Raw genomic sequence first — 20,465 nt, 5'->3', positions numbered from 1 at the left:
CTCCTGAGTGCTGGGATTAAAGGCGTGCACCACCACCGCCTGTCAAGAACCACTTTTCATCTGGTCACTACTGCTTGATGCTGGGAAATCAGCATCCAGAAATCTGCACTCTGCTCAGATGTATGGTTTGTCCCTGTCTAGGCCAGCTTGGAGTGCTGCCCACCAGGGTAGAGATTTGTTTTGGTCCCTCAGTATTTTGGGAGATGGGTAGGTGGAAGGTTCTCAGTCTTTGGCAGATATTCTTCCTTCATTGAGAATCCATTTGCTCCTGACTCTCACTCTTTGCTCTCCTGCCATGTCCTCCCACTCCCAGCACACCTAGAGGTGAGTACCTGCATCAGAACCCATTCTGAGCATCTATTGTGCGCCTTATACTGCTATGCTTGAGACCCAGAGGTAAATAAACATGGTTCTTCCCCTGAGAAGGTACAGTGAAGAGTAAGAAGAGGGAGACCCACTTTTGCATTTCAGATCCATGAGTACAGCCACAGTATAGGGAAAGGTTGACTAGAGGGCTGAAAATAACTGAAACTTCTAAATGCAGATGTGCCTTCTAGCTGCAGTTTGGAGAATTTCGGTAATAGATGAGAGGTCCTTGTATTGTAAATTCTTCTGATCTGGAGTTCCCCTAGTGTATAAAGTAACATTTGTTACTGTAATGTTGCTGACACATTCTCTACTTCTTTGTTCTCCAGGTGAGATTATGCACAAGTCTGTGAATGGGAAATGGACAGGCCTTCCCTGGGGTGTGGCTCAGTGAGACAGAAAGCATGCAGGCTACTGTTTCGAAATCACTGTCCCCTACGTCTTCCTGATATATTTCTATGAGCACTGAGATGCTTTCTGTCCCGTTTACTGTTCATTCTAATACTAGAACAGTTCCTGGCTAGGCCCACAATGGCTCAGGCTTATGGTCCCCTGTTGAGGAGACTGAGGCAGGGTGATCCCAAGTTCAAAGTCTGTCCTGGGCTACAAAGTGAGTTCAGGGGTAGCCTGGGCAATTTAGTGAGACCTTCTTTCTAAAAATCAACAGTAAAAATAGGGATGGAGTTATATATAACTCAGCAGTAGAGTATTTACCACATATGTATGAGGCACTTGGTTCAGTCTGCAGTAACATACACACACACACACACACACACACACACACACACACACACACACACGCACGCACGCGCACACACACACACACACACACACACACACACACACACACACGCACACACGCACACACCCACACACGCACGCACACTATTGATTATAATTTCAGGAGTTATCGCTCCATGGCAGGATAAGGGGACCCCTTTTCCATCCCAAAGTATCTCCTAGGACCTCCCATGGTACCTTAAATACTACCAGGATTACCTTATTAGGTTAAAAAAAGTCAGAGTTGACACTGTAATCCCTATTTGCAATTTCGCAAACCCAGCCTTCCCCCCTGCCTGTGCCCTCCTGGGGGACCAGAACCGTATTTTACTCATCTTGGGATCACAAGCAATCAGGCATACAGTTGATGCTCAATATGAGTCCTAATGAACTCAATCACCTCTCCAATTGTATTCGTGGTGAGAATATGTCTGAAAAAAATATGACTTCTTAGAGTTCTAAGATTAGAAATTACAAAGACTAAAAAGAAAAATGTGCTAATATAAAAATTATGCTCTCTATAAAACCCAATGAATAGCAGACCTTTTAAAAACCTACTCCTTGATGAAATATTTACTGAGTGCTGTGTGTGTGTGTGTGTGTGTGTGTGTGTGTGTGTGTGTGTGTCCACATATAAATTCTGTATTATCAATCTATAGGTTCTTGGATAATGGGACCCAGGGCTTGATCCCTTCCACTGTCTCATAAGCCTTTTCTCTTCCCACCTCTGCTGCTCTAAGAGTATCCCATTAAAAAAAAATCAAAAGCATATGATAGGGCTTAAAATGCTGCTCATCAGCAGGGTGCTGGGCTAGCATTATGAAGCCCTGGGTTCAGCTTGACTCTGTGTTTTAGAGGAAGAGTCTAGAACATCAGAAGTGCCCAGATGCTGTCCTTGGAGATGTTGATATAAGCCAGGTTGCTGGGCTGTAGTAAGTTTTGTTTAGACAATAAGTTTTGTTTCGTTGTTGGTTTTTTGAGACAGGGTTTCTCTGTGTAACAGTTCTGGCTGTCCTAGAACTAACTCTGTAGACCAGGCTGGCCTTGAACTCATGGAGACCCGCTTACCTCTGCCCCTGAAGCATTGGAATTAAAGAGGTGCACCACTGCCCAGCTTAGACAGCAAGTTTTATTCCTACACTGTAACTAGATCAGTTGCCTAGATGACTTGGAGTTTTGCTAAGTGCAGCAGCAGAAGGTGAGGATCTGGCCCTTTGCAGTTGGGCTTCAGGGACAGTAGCAGTACATGGAGATGGAGAGGCTTCCAGAGAAAGGTTGTGTCCCAAGACTGAATGTGGCCCACATTACAGACACCCTCCTTTGCATCCCTCGACACTTGGTCTCTATCCAGCATCAGCTTAGGTAGTTTTCAGCTATGCAGTGGGCAGATAAGTAGATTTGTGAATCAGTTGAAAATTTAACTACTTTTTATACAGCTCATCTTTTTTTTAAATTAATTTTTTTCATTTATTTACATACCAACCACAGTTTCCCTCCCTCCTTTCTTCTCATCCCCTCCCCCCACCTCCCATCTTACCCCCCCACTCCCATTTCATCCATTCTTCCTCCATCTCTTGTTCAGAAAGGGGCAGGCCTCCCATGGGCATCAACAAAGCATGGCACATCAAGTTGAGGCAGGATTAAGCTCCTCCCCCTGCATCAAGGCTGGACAAGGCATTCCAGCATGGGGAAATAGGTTCCCAAAAGCCAGCTTAAGTGCCAGGGACAGGTCCTGATTCCACTGCTCAGAGCCCCACAAACAGACCAAGCTACACAACTGTCATCCACAAGTAGAGGGCCTAGGTCAGTCCTATGCAGGCTCCCTAGCTGTTGGTCCAGAGTCCATGAGCTCCCACTAGCTCAGGTCAACTGTCTCTATGGGTTCCCTATCATGATCTTGAACCCCCTCACCCCCCGCCACTTGCTCATACAATACCTCCTCCCTCTCCTCAACTGGACTCCCAGAGTTCAGCCCAGTGCTTAGCTGGGCTGCCCATCTTATGACAAAAATATCCTTAGCTCACACTCAACAGCTAGCTTTTAGATTGCAACCTACTTGTAATTTGGAACTTGCTTTGTTTAGCTTTCAAATAACCACTGTACATTAAGTGAACATTATAATGGGCCACCAGGGCCAAGGAAAGTAATAGACGAAGGAGTGACAGGAACCCTTTTTGTCCTGAGCACGGCCCTCTTGCCAAGGCATAAGCCCTTCTGAGAGATTTTCATTATCATGGGATCTGGGTTTAAGCAGAAAGTCCAGTGAGTGTAGACAGTTTTCTCTCCAGCAATGTAACTGGTAAATTGGATGGGAATGTGTTTTTAATGCGGCTTTGGGGGTGTGGGTGTGCTGGAGAAGGCTTTCCGGCTGCTTTGCTGCACCTCATGCTTGTTTTGTTTTGTTTTCCAGCGTGGCACTCCTGGGATTTGCGTCTCATCCCACAGGTAAAGCGCTCCAGCATTTACTCACAATCCCTGTTCACTCAGGACTCTGAGCCCAGTTGTATATCTGAAGATGTCGTGTAACAGATATGAGGGTGTGAATGGGCCGTAGGCTTGAAGCTGCTCTTTCCAGTTGGTGGGAGCAGACCTGTAGCTCAGGGGTAGAACACTTCCCTAGCACGTACAGGACACTGGCTCAATCCCAGCGCTGCAAAACAGGAAGATGAAAATACTCCATTGTGGATTTATTGCCCTCGAATTTATTCTTATCTCTATTTTAAAAAACTATCTTGTAATATTTTGAACTTTGAAATTTTTAATTAGCCTTCAAAATAATAGGTTCCCTTATGACATTTCATACACATGTCACAGTCCTTCACTCATGACCTCACCCTGCTACTGCCCTGTGGCCTACCTCTGCCTCTGTCTTCTTCCCCAATAGTCTGCCCCTTCACGATTTCATGCCGTGTGTGAGGTTATACAGGTGAAGCCTAGAGTCTGTATGTGAGGAAAAACCTGGGATTTCTGAGTTTGGCTGATTTTGTTTGATTTGATGATCTCTAGTTCTGTCTATTTGACATAATATTTGTGTGCGTGTGTGTGTGTGTGTGTGTGTGTGTGTGTGTGTGTGTGTGTCTGTAAGAGAGGGATGGATGGATGGATGGAGGGAGGGAGGGAGGGAGAGAGAGAGAGAGAGAGAGAGAGAGAGAGAGAGAGAGAAAGAGAGAGAGAGAGATTGTGTGCACAGGCTGATCTGTCACATGTTCCTCTCTCTTCTAAGATCATTTCCCTAGCTCTCCGGAGCAGCTCTTGTGCTGGTTTTAAAGTATTTGGTGAAACAGCTCACATTCATTCTATTTCTAGTTAATATCATTTAAAAATTTTTTTATTGTGTGTGTGTGCATGTATGTTTGTGTGTGTGTATGTGTGTGTAGGTATGTTTGTGTGTGTGTATGTTTGTGTATGCATGCATGCATGCATTTTTCAATACGCGTGTGGAAGTCAGGGAACATGTTCAGCAGCAGTTGGTTCTCAGCAAGTAGATTCTGAGGATCAAACTCAGATAATCAGACTTGGCTGCAAGTGCAACCATGGAGTCCATCCTGCTGGCCCCGAGAATCATTTTAACATAATTTCTTATCATAGTTGCCGCCCAATCTTTTTAATGCTGGAGTAAAGAGTTGGTCTTCAACTTAGTTTTACTTTGCTATTGCCTTAGTTACTCTAAGGTGGTTTTTCACATTTAGGAATTCCCCCAAATGCTGTTCTATCGTGCAGTTTATTTACTTTTTCACTTTGAAAGGTTTTTGAAGTATATTAGTCTGTTTTCTGTTGCTAGTATAACACAAAACTGCAGCCTGGATAAATTACCTTTGAAAAAGAGGACTATTTTGGTTCCTAGTTCTGGTCCAGGTCCACAGAGCTATTTCCAGTAAGGCTTTCTTGTTAGATTACTAGGGTCACATCCTGGGCCCTAGCAACCCAACAAGCTAGGCTCGGCCCCAGTCAACAGACTAATCAAGAAGGTGAGTACTAGTAAAGAGCCGAGAAAGGGTTTGATTGGTGTAACCATTTTGGGAAGAGGAACAAGTGAAGAGGTTCAGGAAGTCTTCACACCCACATACGATAAGAAATTACTTCAAAATCATGTCACTTCAGAACATCTGCATTTCAGCCAGGTGGTGGTGGTGGCACACACTTTTAATCACAGCACTCAGGAGGCAGAGGCAGGTGGATCTTTGTGAGTTCAAGGCCAGCCTGGTCTACAGAGTGAGTTCTAGGACAGCCAGGGCTACATCGAGGAACCCTGTCTTGAAAAAACTTTAAAAAGGAAAAAAGGAAACAAATATACAAATAAACAACTAACTAAATTGTGGGTGGGTGGCGGCCTTTTACCTCATTTAATCGTAACTCATCTCTCAAAGACCTCACTTCTCATCACCTCTTTTGTTTGTCTTTTTAAATCTTTTATTTCACAAGGTAGATTAGACTTGAGCATGAGTTTTGGAGAGGACTTGCTTTTGGTCATGGTGTTTTATCAGCAATGGTAACACTACCTAGGACACTGCTGAATGTCCTCACCATTGCCACGATTGAAGGCACAACACATCCTACACGACTGTCAGAGCTAAAGGCTTCCTGTTTGTCTGTTTTGCTTGTCATCTGTCTTCCCACCACACCTCTTCGTGCTTTGGGCCTTACAGGTGTTTAAGGCGCCTCTTGCCTTTTAATGGAAAGCTCCACTTGCGGCCTCCCCTGGCCTCCCCATTTGTTTACTTCCTGAATTAGTCTCAATGGATTTGACTGTGTGTGTGTGTGTGTGTGTGTGTGTGTGTGTGTGTGTGTGTGTTGTTTCCAATCCATCAAGACCTGTTTGTCCTTCAGATAAGAGATTATGCTTTTAAATATGTGACACCACCATCAGAGCTGGAAGGCATTTTAACGGTAATCCCAGGTGCTACCAAATTCTGCACGTGAGAGAGTTGAAGCGCAGAGGAGTTAAGTGCCATGAGCAAGATGAGGCAGAGCAGGTGTGTAGGAGCAGGAGTCTGGAGTTGAGGGCACCTGATCTGGTTCGGTCCTTTTTAATTTCTGCTTTCTGGGGGTTCCGCACGAGTCCTGCAGCTGCTTTTGTTCTGGTGTTTCCCCTCCAGCTCTCAAACGTGGATGCTGGTGATAGTTTATCTGTTCCGGCCACCGATCCAACCTTTTACCTTGAGCTACCGCTAAGTTTTCAGGTCAATAAAAAATACCTTGGGGAGATTGCTGCTGCTGGGTCAGCAGCCTGAGAGTATAGAATGACTTGCACAGAAGAATTGTCTTAAATGAGCATCAGTTTCTCTTTTCAGGCTATGCAAATACTCTGTTATTAGATAGTAGTGTTGAGTACACAGCTGCGGCTATACTGAAACCCAGAAAGTGTACGTTTTCAAAGGGTGAATTTATGAAATGAATTATATCTCAATCAGAAAGTGTGTCAGAGACAAACTCTAATTTGAGGACTGAATTAGAGTGTGGTCACACTGAAAGAGGAGTAGTTATCCTTCAGATTATGTTTTTGGGGGCTTGGAAGTGTAGACACTTGTTTAGCATGTGTGAACTTTGGGGTTCAATCCCTAGAACGAGAGAGAGAGAGAGAGAGAGAGAGAGAGAGAGAGAGAGAGAGAGAGAGAACCACCAACCCACCCCTGCTGCTCTCTTCCTGCTTGCTCTTCAGGCTTTAAACCATTGCATGGTAATGAGGGTTGGTCCAGAATAGAATCTTGGCATTGTAGAGACATGTGTGACACCTGTAAGCTTGTCTTATGAGTCCATCTGTGACTTCACATTAACCAAAGTAGTCATGGAAGAGGCTGGGTGTAGGAAATTGAGTTCATGAGAAGGATTTTTTCAGAGCTGATGATTCGCCTCTTATGTCAAGGGTAGCCTTGACTTCCCTTGCTCTAATAGCTGAGGCTGTCTAGGAATTTAATGTTCCCAAATTTCCAAAGTCCTGGATGTCTGAGCATCATAGTCAGACTCCTGCAAAACCCCTGACAAAGGTAGGTGTGGGGTGGTAAGTGTTTCAGCATGTCAGGAAATGCTGGATCATTCTGTGTGTACTAGAAGTAAGTTCATGATCTAATTCTTGAGCAGGGACATAGTAAACCACACTGCATACATATTTGTATATATGCATACATACATATATACAAGGAAGTAATATAAAGGTGTCTATAGATGAATTTCTAAATTGTCTTATTAATAAGAAACACAGAGCCAAATATAGGGGTAAAAGCCTTAGAGATCAGGGAAATAGTGATAGCCACCAGCTAGCTTTAATTCACCACACCATCGTAGCTTCCCAAGAGAGCTACTTCCTGTCTAGCCAGGTTTTTATTGCCTTGCTGTTCTACCTTCTCATTGGCTCTTAGCCCAGCTACCTCACTTCCTTGTTATTGCCTGTCTGTACGGATCTCCAGGTCTCTATGGTTGGTACTGGGATTAAAGGCATGTGTCACTAGGCTTGGCTGTTCCCTAGTGTGTCCTAGACCACAGTGATTCTGCCTGCCGTGTGATTGGATGTGCTACCACTGCCTGATTTTTGTGTTATGGCTTGCTATGACCTCTGATCTCCAGGCAAACATTATTTATTAACATACAAAAAAATATCACTACATTTCCCCTTTTTTGTCTAATAAAAATAGAAAGAATAAAAAAGTAAAAACTAATATAAGAAAAACTATATACAATAAGTACAATAACTATATACAATATATACAGGCAATAAATACATCAACAATGTCTAGTCCATTTGCATATGACAAATTTAGAGAAAATATTCCATTGTCTATTCTATTTTGGTGAGTCCAAAATGTACCTAATTCACTTTCTATCATAACTTACATTACCAACAGAAAACTATCCTATGATGTCTTTCAAACGTTTACATTTTATACCTCCTCTGTGAGTTTCTTTTCTGAAATTTCTTAACAAGGAAAACTGTAACTACAACTATCTAATCTTCAACTCCCTCAGAGTTGAAGAAAATAATAATACCTAATAAAACAGGAAGTGCAAACAAATGACTTCCAAAAAAATGTGAATTGACAGAAACAGCCAGCTGCCTGGACAGTCACCTGAGGTTTCTCTTCAGTGTTGGGGAATCATCTTCAGCCTATAGGCTTAGTGTATCTGACAGACTCATTTATAAAGTAGGATGTACACAAGGCCAACAGTTCGACCTCACATTTGGTGAGAGCAGTCCATGTGCCAGATAAACCTGAATTCTACCAGTGTCCTGTCATGATTCAAGATTTTAAATTCTGGAAATTGCTGGTGATTTTGGAATTCGGCTGCCTATCTTCTCGGCTTGTGGCTGGCTTCATCTCCTTTATTAAATGCCAATCTACCATTGAGAGGTTAGACTCTGTCAGCCTCATTACTCTTTCAAGAATAACTGTTTCAGCTGCTGTTCCATTGCACACCAGAAGCCATTGGTCCACTGCCTTTTCAGCTGCCTTTGAAGAAAGGGGCACTGTACCTTTTCCAGATTGCAAAGCCACTTCAGTGATAGTGCCATATTGTCCAGGCCTCAGAGGAAGCCTGTTGCTAAAGCCACAACCACACTTGTCTTGGCAAGGATTGGTAGTCCTTTGTTTTGTGTCCTGTCTGTCCATTTTGGACAGCATACTGTCAGCAGTCGATGCCGGGATACTTTGTTGTCCAGTGGCTAACTTTTGCCACAATGAAAATTAACTCCATATGCATTTTCTTCAGTGCCCATATCTTCTCTGAAGTAGATTGGTGCTGCCAGGAGCCAACATGTCTCATAATCATAAAAAAAGAAAAAATTCTAAGTTATTAAAACATTTTAAATGCCATATTCTGTAGATCTCTAAAGGGTTTGAATATGACCTAGGTTTCTTCTGGGGCTGGGGAGATGGAGCCAACCTGTTCTTCTAGCCTTTTACCTCAAAAGTTACAGACAGGGTTCAAGAATCTTAGAACCATAATTGGGAAGACACCCCAACACACTCCTTTCTCTTTCAGCTTTTTGACCAGGAGTAGAGAAATTCTTCCCATGTCTAAAAGTTTGCACTTCGTATTCTTGTGAGGTCTTAAAGCAACCAGAAGAGCAGGGAGATCTCAGGAATATGAGCCACATTGGTTCATGGATGCCATTGTTGAGATAAAGCAGCAGCACTAGCCACTCTCTAGAGGTGACCCCCCCCCCATTCCCTGCAGTTCCAGGGCAGAGATGGGGAGAGGACCTTTCCCTCATGCTTCACCTAATGTTAAGTGTCCCAAGGCTTGCTGCATCACTATTGCAATTTTTGTGCTCTGTAACCTTCAGAGAAGTGGGGTTCATGTCCTCTGTTCAGCAAAATGCCAACTGGACCTTAGCCATGTTAGATACTCACACTTGATTGCAGAAGCTGCGTGCGGCTGCCATCAGGCATGTATCAGTCCCCAACCACTTATTAGATGCCTATGCCGTGTAACTCAGCACAGAGTAGCACAGAGTGCTGTTTTGTGAACATCTTCCCTTGTCTTTTTAATTTTTTAAAAATTATTATTATTTATGTGTATGTGCTGCACCACATGGATGCATGTACCTACAGAGGCCAGAAGAGGGCATTAGAGCCCCTGAGCTAGAGTTACAGCGTTGTGAGCCTGGTGATGTGAGTGCTGGGAGCCGCACCTGGGTCTCCCCCCCCCCCCCGGCAAGAGCAGGAGGTGCTTAACTGCTGATCATCTTTAGCTCCCAGCATCTTCACACACTCTTAGGCTCCTAGATTGAGCACTGCTGGGGTTGGAGTGAGCTATACTTCACAATCTCATACGGTATTTACGGCACTGTCACTGACCTTTGCAGTTTAAGGGCAGAGAGGCTTCCTTTAGCTCAGTGGTAGAGCGCTTGCCTAGCAAGCACAAGGCCCTGGGTTCGGTCCTCAGCTCTGAAAAAACAAAAACAAAAAACAAAAAAAACTCACTTCTGCTAGTTGTGGTGCCACCATTCATCACAGGGAGGTCGAGGCAGACGGGTCTCTGTGAGTTTGAGGCTATCTGCCTAGTCCTAACTGTCCTGGAACTAACAACTCTCCGAGTTTGTGTGTGTGTGTGTTTCTTGTGCTTTTCTTTGTCTTTTTTTTTTTAGTTCTTATTTGCTTGTTTGTTTATTTGTTTAATTTGCCTGTTTGTTTTCTAGACAGAGAGAGAAGTGGGTTAGATGAGTGGACAAGTGGGAGGATCTGGGAGACAAGGAGGGGAATCCATGATCAGAGTACATTGTATAAAAAATCAAATGGAAAAGCTTGTGAGGGAACCAACAGGGAAGCATAGAGTCATCTGGAAATGGAGAGTCACATAGTCCAGTCTAGAACATTCCTGGCTTACCAAGAAGCACCAGTCTTTCAGATACGCTTCTTTCAGTAGCACAAGCTAAGGTGTTATTGTGATGCTGACTTAGGAGGCAGCAGATGGAGTTCCTGCTCTCAAAGGATTTGTTGGTCCTAGGTGCTGGGGCAGATGAGGTGTGCAGGCAAGTAGACGCTGTGTGGAAACAGGATGGTTCTAGAAATGACTTAAGGGTAAGGCAGGCTGTTCATTTATCCTATTTGCTTCTCTCCCTCTTTACTAGGGTGGTGGTGCTTGTCATCTGGGCAGTGATTATCATCTAGCTGGCAGGTTCTTAAGACAGATTGGCTCTTCATTCTCCTCCCTCCTCTGCCTTGACCATCCTCTTGTTATCCTCCTCATCTGCCCTGACCATCTTCTTGTCATCCTCCTCATTTGCCCTGACCGTCCTCTTGTTATCCTCCTCATCTGCCCTGACCGTCCTCCTGTTATCCTCCTCATCTGCCCTGACCGTCCTCCTGTTATCCTCCTCATCTGCCCTGACCGTCCTCCTGTTATCCTCCTCATCTGCCCAACCGCCCTCTTGTTATTTAGACTCCCTTCCAGAGCCCGGGCTAGACTATAAATATTACCTGTATACTCTCACTGGCTTACCCCGCTGGAACATTTATGAAAAATGGGATGTCAAGAGGAGGCGCATCCAGAGGGGTCTTGGGGCCCTGGATTTAACTGATCACCCTCTCTGCCATCCCTCGTTCTTCCCTGACTGCATTGTAGAGACTCACGCTGGGAGACTGGGCAAAGGCCAAGAGCCAGCAGCTGCAGAAGAGACAGAGTGAATTCTCCACGATGTCCCATGCGCACGCCTGAGCAGGGACCTCAGCCTCTCTGCAGCCCACAGTCCCAGGGTTATCAGTTGTCAGTTCTCCTCAGAAAAGAACCTCAGGATGTGCCGGGTCCATTATACACTAAAGTTCTGAAACGGGTGGATAAAGGCAGGTTCTTGCCATCTTGTTCTCTCCCTGTGTGGGATGCTGCTGCTGAAGGAAAGCTCTAAGGCCTGGCCTGCCCTGCCTGCGCATTCTGGCTCCACAGTTCAACAGTTCCATGGTTGTGGCCACATCTCTTCTCTGAGCTCCACTTGGAGTGGGGTAACAGAACCTCTCAGAGCAAGAGATAAAGTCACCACATTTCACACAGGGCTTTGCACAAAGCATGCTCTCGCTAAATGGTCACTGCCATGACTTTATTCTCAGTGGGAGGCAGCAGCAGAATCTCAGGTGTGGCAGCTGGAGGGCTGAGCCGTTACTAACATAGGTTCCAACTGGAAGGTAGAGAGGTTCAGTGCAGTAGTGACCAGAACCAACAAAAAGCCGGGACCTTTGATGGGCTGCATGAAAACCAAACCCTTGAAACTCATTTGGTTAGAAACACATGGGCATGAGTGAAGGTTGATCTCAACTTCAAAACATCCAAACTGTCAGAGATACAGAATTTGGAACTTTTAGCTGAATCATTTGAAATTACTTAAGGGGGCTTCCCAGAAGTGTAGCAGCTCACTGAATCTTGTTCGTAAATGTGTTTGTTCATGCAGGCATGTGTGTGTGCATGTTTGTGCATGTTCCTGCTGATGGAACCCAGGTCCTGAGTGTGCTAGGCAAACACTCTACTCCTGAGCTACCTGTGGTGGTATAAGTGTTGGAGGAAGGAAGTGTACCCAGCTCCACCACAGAGCTCTTCAGCAGGGAATACTGGAATGTCAGCCCAGTCCCCCAGGCTGCCCAGAACAGACCTAGACCAGAGCCCAGGCCACCAGAGAGCCAGGCTCCTGCAGTGTCAGAAACACCAGATTTGGAAGGATTAAGCTGTCCACTGTGGAAATGCTTAATTCCTTTTCTCGAGACATTTTTGGAAGGCTTTCTGCTTTTTTAATCTCCTGACTTCTTGTTTGTGACCAAGTTCAAATTCCAGAGAGAAGCAGCCAATATGTGTGATTATTTCCTCTTTTACTAAAAGTGGAACTAAAAGAATGAACTTACTTCACAAGAAATAAATGTATCCTTTGGGCCTTAGACTAAAGGGAGTGTGCACAGTCGCGCTGGGCCTTGTGCTGTTTGTGCAGAATCAAACACTAACATGAGAAAAGATGTCAGGGGAATGCATTCATGATCTTTTTTTAACATAAAGCCAAAAAAGAAGAAGAAAAGAATCTTTAAAAAGACTTTCCTCTTGTCCTGTCCCTTGTGTGGGATGCTGCTGCTGAAGGAAAGATCTAGGCCTGGCCTGACTTGCCTGTGCATTCTGGCCCCACAGTTCAACAGTTCCACAGTTGTAGCTCCCTTCTCTGAGCTCCTCTTGGAGTGGGGTAACAGAACCTCTCAGAGTCGCTACAAGAGCAAGAGATAAAGTCACCACATTTCACACAGGGCTTTGCACAAAGCATGCTCTTGCTAAATGGTCACTGCCATGACTTTATTCTCAGTGGAAGGCAGCAGAAGATTCTTAGGAACCTGAGAGTTGGAGGGCTGAATGCATTGTGCAGAAGACAGTGGATCCAAAGTAGCTGGGTGGAGGGAACTGAGGGAGCTGTGTGGACCATTGCATCACCATTGCTGTGCTCCTTAGGTGACCTCTTCAGTGCCCTGGACTTTCCATTCCTGCATTTCTACAGATTCCATGGCAGCTGCTGTGCCAGGTAACCCTGCGTCACGTCATGTGTTTTGTGTGCCTTAGCTGTATCTTCATCTCTGTGCAGCCCAGCAGAGTTACAGTGAACCAAGTAAGTTGCAGAGGCAAGAAGGGGTACTTTGGGAAGCAGCTTTCTGTCTCCAGCAGGTCATTACTGAATACATGTGCTCAGTGCCAACCTGAATCCAGCAGACCCTGGCCTGTTGCAGTGCCTCAGCCGGGACTATGCTTTTCAAGCTTGCTGAAGACTGAAGCTTCCCCACATTTCCCCTCCCCAACCACCACACAGAACTTGAGTGTATAAAACTAATGAAATCAGTTCGGTTCAAGGGGTCTTCATGTCCTCTCCATTTGATCTTGGCTTCTCTCTTGCTGCCGAAGGCAACTGTGGAATCCAAGACTCAGAAGCACAGGGCAGAAAGTGACAACCAGTCTAGACAGGTGGCCAGTAGTGTCTGGCCTAGGGAAGGACTCAGGGATGAGACCGACCAGGCGAGTACACCCAGATCCACAGAGCTTCACTGCCGTCCTGCCCCACCGTTTCTAGGCAGAGTCTTGAGTAGTGAGAGTGGGAAGTCTCTGGTGACAGGCTCAGGCTTGTCTTTTGCCATGGTGGAAAGAGGAGACCTGGGCCAGCCCGGGGTCGGTGGTTGCTAGTTGTGTAGCCCATGGGCAGATTATCCAGTCCTCCCAAGTTTCTGGTTTTTCATCTGTAACGTAGAACAGTAATAGCAGCTAAAATGTGTGTAAGTTCCTAAGCATCATACCTGGCCCAGGAAATTAATACCTGCTCAGGTGAACTATCAGAAAAAACTCGAAACTGTTGATGTTGAACCCTGGCTCTGCTGAGGGATATCAAGCAGGATTTTAATTTGTCTTTACTCATCTAGAGGTAATGATTATATTTGTCTTATACGATTTTATACTAATTAATACAGGTGTATACTTTGAACAGTACCTACACATAGTGAATTCTCTGTGAGTGCTGTTGTCATTAGTCAAGAAAAACAAACAAAACCAAAACTCTCAACCATGAATAAAAGCCAGACCATGCATTCCCACACAGAAAATGGTACCCATGGAGCAATCTTTGCAGATAGGTAAAGAGTCGAGATGTAGACTAGAGAGTTGGCTCAGCAATTAAGAGCATTTGTCGCAGATGACCAGGGTTGCGTTCCCAGTGCCCACATGGCAGCTCACAACCATCTGTAACTCTAGTCCCAAGGTGCATATGCATACAAGGAGGCAAAACACCCATCCACATAAAATAATAAAACAAATAAATTTTTTTAAAGTTGAGGTGTAGCTAAGTACTGCTTCTGAAGTGAGTAGGTCATGTTCCTTGGGGTTATTGAGGCAGTTTGACTCTTGGAATGGTTTTATTACCCTTAGAAAAGCTTCAGGGAAGTACCAGCAATGCTCCTGTTAGCTCCCCCAGCTCTGGTCAGCTTGCTAGCCTGTTCACTTGCCCATGAGCAGAGCTTTCACAATGTAACTCTTGCTGTCCGGCATCTGGAATTGGTGTCCTTTGAGTATGATTGTTTGGTAGTGTGAGCAAGCAGGCTCTGGAGTGTGGTCAACACGAGTTTGGTTATTTACAAGAGAACAGCATGCTCACCGCTCATTGGTTTTGTCCTTACGGGGACACAGCTCTGGCTGTTTCTGGCCCTATATAATGGACAGCTTTCTCCCAACTCAACATGTTAGATCAGGCTTTTATTTTAAGAGCTGTTGATCTTTGCTTGAATTGTCTTAACTCTGTATCATTTTACCCCCTGACTTCATTGCAATGCTGACCTTTTAAAAAATATGTACAATTTCTCCACATCATTTTAATGGTTCCTCCATGGCCATTTCTCAGATTAGGAGTGTTACCTTCAGGAGGTCTTGGGAAAGCTTAGAGGGGATCCTGAGGGGAGCGAGGTAGCCATGACCCAGAGACCCCTGAAACAGATAGATCTCTTTCTCCTGGGATCCTCCATGGCAGAGATTCTCCCTGTTTTTAGAGGGATATCCCCATCAAGGGTAGAAGAGCAGAAAGGGGCTAGAGATAAGTTAGCCACAGGATAGAAGATTTACAAACAAGCCAAGCAGTGCAAGGGAGTGCTGGACGTTTCCCTAAACAGCAGAGACCAGGTCATCCTAGTCAGGTCTGCTGAGGGAGCAGGTTATGTTCATGCCCTTTGGCTGGAGGTGGAGAGGGAAGGCAAAACTCAAGGGTACGAGGAGGTTTGTGAGATTGGACACACCTGTGATGCTGGGTCTTGGCTGCAGGGATGGAAGCTACCAAGAGTTAACTCAGAACACTAGCTGCCTTTCCATGTACCCCTTCCCTCAGAGACATGCACCCTGGAACATCCCGCTCCAGCTCATTGATGACTACTTTAGATTTTTGTCGCTGTGACAGGTGTCGAAGAGAAACAATGTAAATATCAAACTATCTTTTTTCCACTCCCTGCTCAGGTGTTTACTCAAGGTTGTCTGGTTCCCTCACGGTTGGGCCTGAGAGAAACTGATACTGTGGTGGTGATGTAGGAGAAACTCAGTCGTAGAACAGAGAGTAGACGATTTCCTGGTGGATTTGCTTAGGAGACATTAAACCACACAATGTAGAATTTAGCTAAGGGAGTTGCTACCTCTGGAACAGTTGCGGTAGGCAGAGTTTACCATGCTAGGATGAAACGTTTGCTCACCAGCACTGGCCAGCCATTATGCCTCCCACAGGCAGCTTACGGGGATGTGCAGGATTACAACTACCATTACATCCTGCCCTAATCGGGAAAGCAGAGTTCTGCCAGGCGGGCGAGATGACACCAGGGAACAACCAATCAGAAAAACCCACAACTGGTGTACTTAAACCCTCTGGCCCTCTTTGCACTGTGAATGTCCCATCTGCCCAGCTGGCCAGACTTGCAGTCTCCTGTCTGTGTTTAAATTGTTCAAAGTGTAACCTTGGGACACCATATGTAAAGTGCATAAACCTAAAGACATGAGTTTAGTAAGTCTTCTAATCAAGACTGGCTCTTCCTTCAACAGTAACCACAGCAATTGGGGTTGCATATGACTTCCTTAACAGTGGCAGTGTACAGCAGAAGAGGTGTTTGCCTCCTGAAGCAGAGCAGTGAGCTAAGAAGGGGTGTTTCAGAGGTGTGCCCCCGGGACGAATTTCTTCTAATCAGGTCCCACCACCTGATGTTTCCATTATCTCTCAATAATGCCTTCAGATAATGAGTCCATAAATGGACTAATCCAAAATCAGAGACCTCATGATGCAACCAAAGCCCCTCCCCCAATATTACATCTGTGACAGTCTTAGTGTCCGAGCTTTTGGAGCAATACTTACTACTGAAGACGTAACAATGCCCACTTACATGTTTCTCTGTCGAGACTTAGCCAGGTTCCCGAGCCCTCTCACTGCCAGTGAAATACCCTCATCTCTATTTAGAAAAGTGGATGTTCAGGTTTCTGAACTGTTGTTTTTATCCAGGGGAATTAGAAAACACAAATATGATGGAGGTTTGCACTGCTTAGAAATTAGACATTGATAAACTGAGTGATGGTGGCACCTGTAATCACAGCCCCTTGGGAAGAAAGGGCGGGAGGCTGGGAGCTCCAGGCCAGCCTATGGCCGAGAGCCTGGCTCAGGTGGAGGTGGAGGAGGAGGGATTGAAGCTGTAGCTGAGGGAAGGCAGCCTCACTAACCCAAGGGTGTCTTCTCCTTCCAGCGGAGTTTTAGGATTCTTTCTCATGCTCAGCTCGGTAAAGCTGAAAAGCATTCTGGCCCCGGGACAATGTGCAGCCTGGACTTTCTTTGCTAAGGTAAGAGAGGGGCTGGGAAAGTCTACCTCAGAAGCAATGTGAGCAGTCTTCGCAGCGGGGATTATGTAAAGTGGGACCTTCAGGAAACCATTTTTAATGACCTGTGCCTGGTGATAATTTCTGAGACCTTTCACCTATTTTATCAGCAAGACATCATCGCATCCTACAAGGCGACAGAGGAAAGCTGACAAATGGCCAGACGGACAGACTCCCGTGGGCCTTTGAGACAAGAGTTGTTACAAGAACAGCTTTTGTGTATCGGAGTGGCCAGGGCTGACTGACGCAAGAAAGAGAGAGGTGGGTGGGCTGTGAAGGCTCAGGAGCCGAGAGGCACCAGCATGAAGCACCATGGTAACAGACATGCTTTGACGAACTCTCTTCTGGGCCTTCTCTTCCCTCATGTCTGAAGCAGTCAGGTACAGGGCTTAGGACCTGCTTCTGAGGAGCAGGATGCCGTCTAATGAAGTTGTTCCTGCAGCTTCCGTCTTCAGCTATTTATGGTTTTCAATTGCTTCGTTTTCTCTGAAAACGAGATCACCCAGTGGTGATATCACCCCCACACGTGGTCTACCTTTACCAGAATTGTTCTCAGTAGACTGTGGGGCTGAGATCTTAAGCATGAGAGAGTGAGGAAGTTGACAGTCTCCAAAACAAGCAGAAAGCTGGGAAAACATTGTCCAGAGTCTCCATTTTCATGCTCCCAAAATTGACTGAAAGCACACAAGAAAGCAGAAGTGTTTGTTCTTGGTAGGAAGTGAGTGAGTTCGGTGTTCCTAGCTGCTGCTGTCCCTTCCCCCTTCAGCTCTGTCAGTGTGATGGTGAAGCCAGGCAGGCTGTGAGGAGCCCTGGAAATTAGCTTTGCTGCTCGTCTACAAGCTGCTCCCTCTGTTTGGGGCATTGTTCATTCAAGTGGCCGTTTGGTCAGAAGTGAACAGGAGAAGCTGCTTGTTCATTTCCGTGGGTTTATAGGCCTCACGGAGTGAGCTGTGGACAGTGACAGCTGCTGACCCAAGTAGTTTTGGAGGTAAGAGCATCATGAGCTCTGGAGCCCTCCATGTAGCTCACATTGAATACCTTCTGTGTCTGGGAACACAAGAGGTGGAGAGACTCAAACACACCCATACATCCCTGGCCAGTGGAGCCTACTTGCACACACAAAAGAGCCAGAGGGAGTACAACCCAAGGCAGATGTGAGACCGCCTGAGGCTCAGATGTCCTCTCCAGCCCCCTAGAAGCAGAGGCAAACCAGATTTTCTGGCTCCTGGTATTTGAACAACAACCTCTGACTGGTCCTTGCCAGGACACCAGGTTTCACATGTGTGAAGAGTGAGGACAAATATTAGTAAAGACATCAGCGCTGTCCCTTTATGGGACACAGTTCACACATGATCTAGGAAGCTCACTGAACAAGCAAAACAAACAACTACAGTACAAGATACTTGGGAAAGTCAGAACCCAGAGCGCTGCCATGTTATCTAAAAAGCATAGTGCTCGGCCAAAAATTATAGACATCTAGAGAAGCAAACTGGGGCCTGTGTGAAGAGAAAGAAAAGTCAGTGGGAGCTGGCTCTGGGTATCTGGCTTCAGATGTAGGAGTTAGCCCAGAACATGGCAAAGCAGCTCCTTAGGACACGCAGGAACGGAGCTGCCGCCATGCAAAGAATCAGAGGAAAGCTCCAGAATCCAGAATGTAGTCATAGAGAATTAGGAGATAACCAAGTGGAAAGTCCAGATGGAAAATACAGCTGAAATGAGATTTCTCTAGAGGGACTCAACAGACTTTAGATGGCAGAAAGAGAGAAGGAAGCATCATTAATACAAGGAGAAAAGGAAGTGAAAATGTGACAGCACTCCAGAGAGCTGTGAGGCATCCGCATCAACATATATACGAAAGCAGTCTTAGAGGAGGAAGAGCCGGGGTAGAAAAATATTTGAATAAATAATGGATGAAACTCCCAGATTTTATGAAAGACATTAAACTTCAGTAAGCCCTAAAAACATACAAAAACAGAATGTTACCCAACAAATTATAATCAAACTGTTAAAAGGCAAAGAGAAAATACTGAAAGCATTAAGAAAAAAGGATTCAGCACACATGGAAGAAATTAATGCAATTGATGAAAAATAGCAAATGAACCTCAAAACAAAAATCTGGAGGCTAGACGCAGCAAGAGGAGGCCACATTCAACATGCTAACGGGCGTATGCAACCAGGGACTTAATGTATAGCAAAACTGTCCATCAAATATGACAGAGAAATAAAGACATTCCCAAGTAAATAAAGACTGAGAGATGTGTTGCTAGTGGTAATATCAATAATTATATTAAATGTGAATAAACTAAATATTCCTTTAAAAGAGATGGAAAGGCCGGGCGGTGGTGGCGCACGCCTGTAATCCCAGCACTTGGGAGGTAGAGGCAGGTGGATCTCTGTGAGCTCGAGGCGAGCCTTGATCTACAAAGCGAGTTCCAGGACAGCCTCCAAAGCTACAGAGAAACCTTGTCTCGAAAAACCAAAAAAAAAAAAAAAAAAGATGGAAAGATGGCTCAGAGGTTGGGAGCACTGGCTGCTCTTTGAAGGACCCAGGTTTGATTCCCAGCATACTCAGTGGTGGCTCACAACTGTCTGTAAGTGCAGTTCCAGGTGATCTGACGCCCTCTTCTGGCCTTTGTGGGCACCAGGAGTGAATGTGGTGCTTTTACATACTTGTAGGCAAAAGACTCAAACACATAATAAAAATAAATGAATCTTGAAAAATTACTCCATTCAAAAGACATAGGTTGTCAGATTGTGTTTTTAAAAGGCAAGACCCAACTACCTAGTTTCCAGAAGAGAGATACCTTGGATCAAGGATACAAGTCAGCTGAGTTTGAGGGCAAGGCAGGGCCAGAATCCTCATAAGCTGCTGGTAGATATTTATGCAGACACTTCGAAAAACAGCTCAATGCTTCCCACAAGACAAACTGACAGTCATACAGCACCTTTGTGTCCAAGAAATGCTCAAGAGGGATGAAAACACACACCCACCAAAACCCCGTACATGGGTGTTTATAGTGGCATTAATAATAAAGCCAAAATGTAAATAATGTAGATGTAAGTTTCTTAGTGGATGGATAAACAAGGTATCATATGTATGTGGTAGAATACTATTAAACCATAACAAGAAGTGAGCTAGTAATATATGCTACAATACAGATAACTCTTAGAAGCATTCTGCTAAGTGGAAACACCTAGTCACATATGTTATTCCATTGTGTGAAATGTCCAGAAAAGGCAAATTTATCCAGACAGAATATATGTTGATGGTTTTTCATGGAGCAGAAATTTATTGGATACAGGTTTAAAGAAGTTGTGGTTTTGTGGTATAGAAATGGGCTAGATTGTAGTGATGATTGCATAATCACATAAAATTAGTAAGTTTACTAAATTTGTTTATTAAAAATTACCTCATTGGGGCTGGAGACAGCCAACCACTGCATGGCTCAGTGGTTAAGAGCACTGGCTGCTCTTCCAAAGGACCTGAGTTCAAT

At 45.1% G+C, this 20,465-nt stretch overlaps 1 protein-coding gene across 3 annotated transcripts in view; it reads left to right on the top strand.

The window, feature by feature from the left end:
* Window positions 1-20,465, top strand: part of Tmem241 (transmembrane protein 241) — a 140,830-nt gene that overhangs the window by 53,930 nt on the left and 66,435 nt on the right. For all 3 annotated transcript variants that reach the window (XM_036205131.1, XM_036205129.1, XM_036205130.1), the window contains 3 exons: window positions 3,557-3,591; window positions 13,054-13,123; window positions 16,842-16,935. In XM_036205131.1, the coding sequence (XP_036061024.1) occupies window positions 3,557-3,591; window positions 13,054-13,123; window positions 16,842-16,935 (199 nt within the window). The remainder of the gene's footprint in view (window positions 1-3,556; window positions 3,592-13,053; window positions 13,124-16,841; window positions 16,936-20,465) is intronic.

This window comes from Onychomys torridus, chromosome 13, assembly GCF_903995425.1.
Source record: "Onychomys torridus chromosome 13, mOncTor1.1, whole genome shotgun sequence".
In the NCBI taxonomy this organism is placed as follows: domain Eukaryota; kingdom Metazoa; phylum Chordata; class Mammalia; order Rodentia; family Cricetidae; genus Onychomys; species Onychomys torridus.
This window is presented reverse-complemented; position numbering and strand designations above follow the sequence as displayed.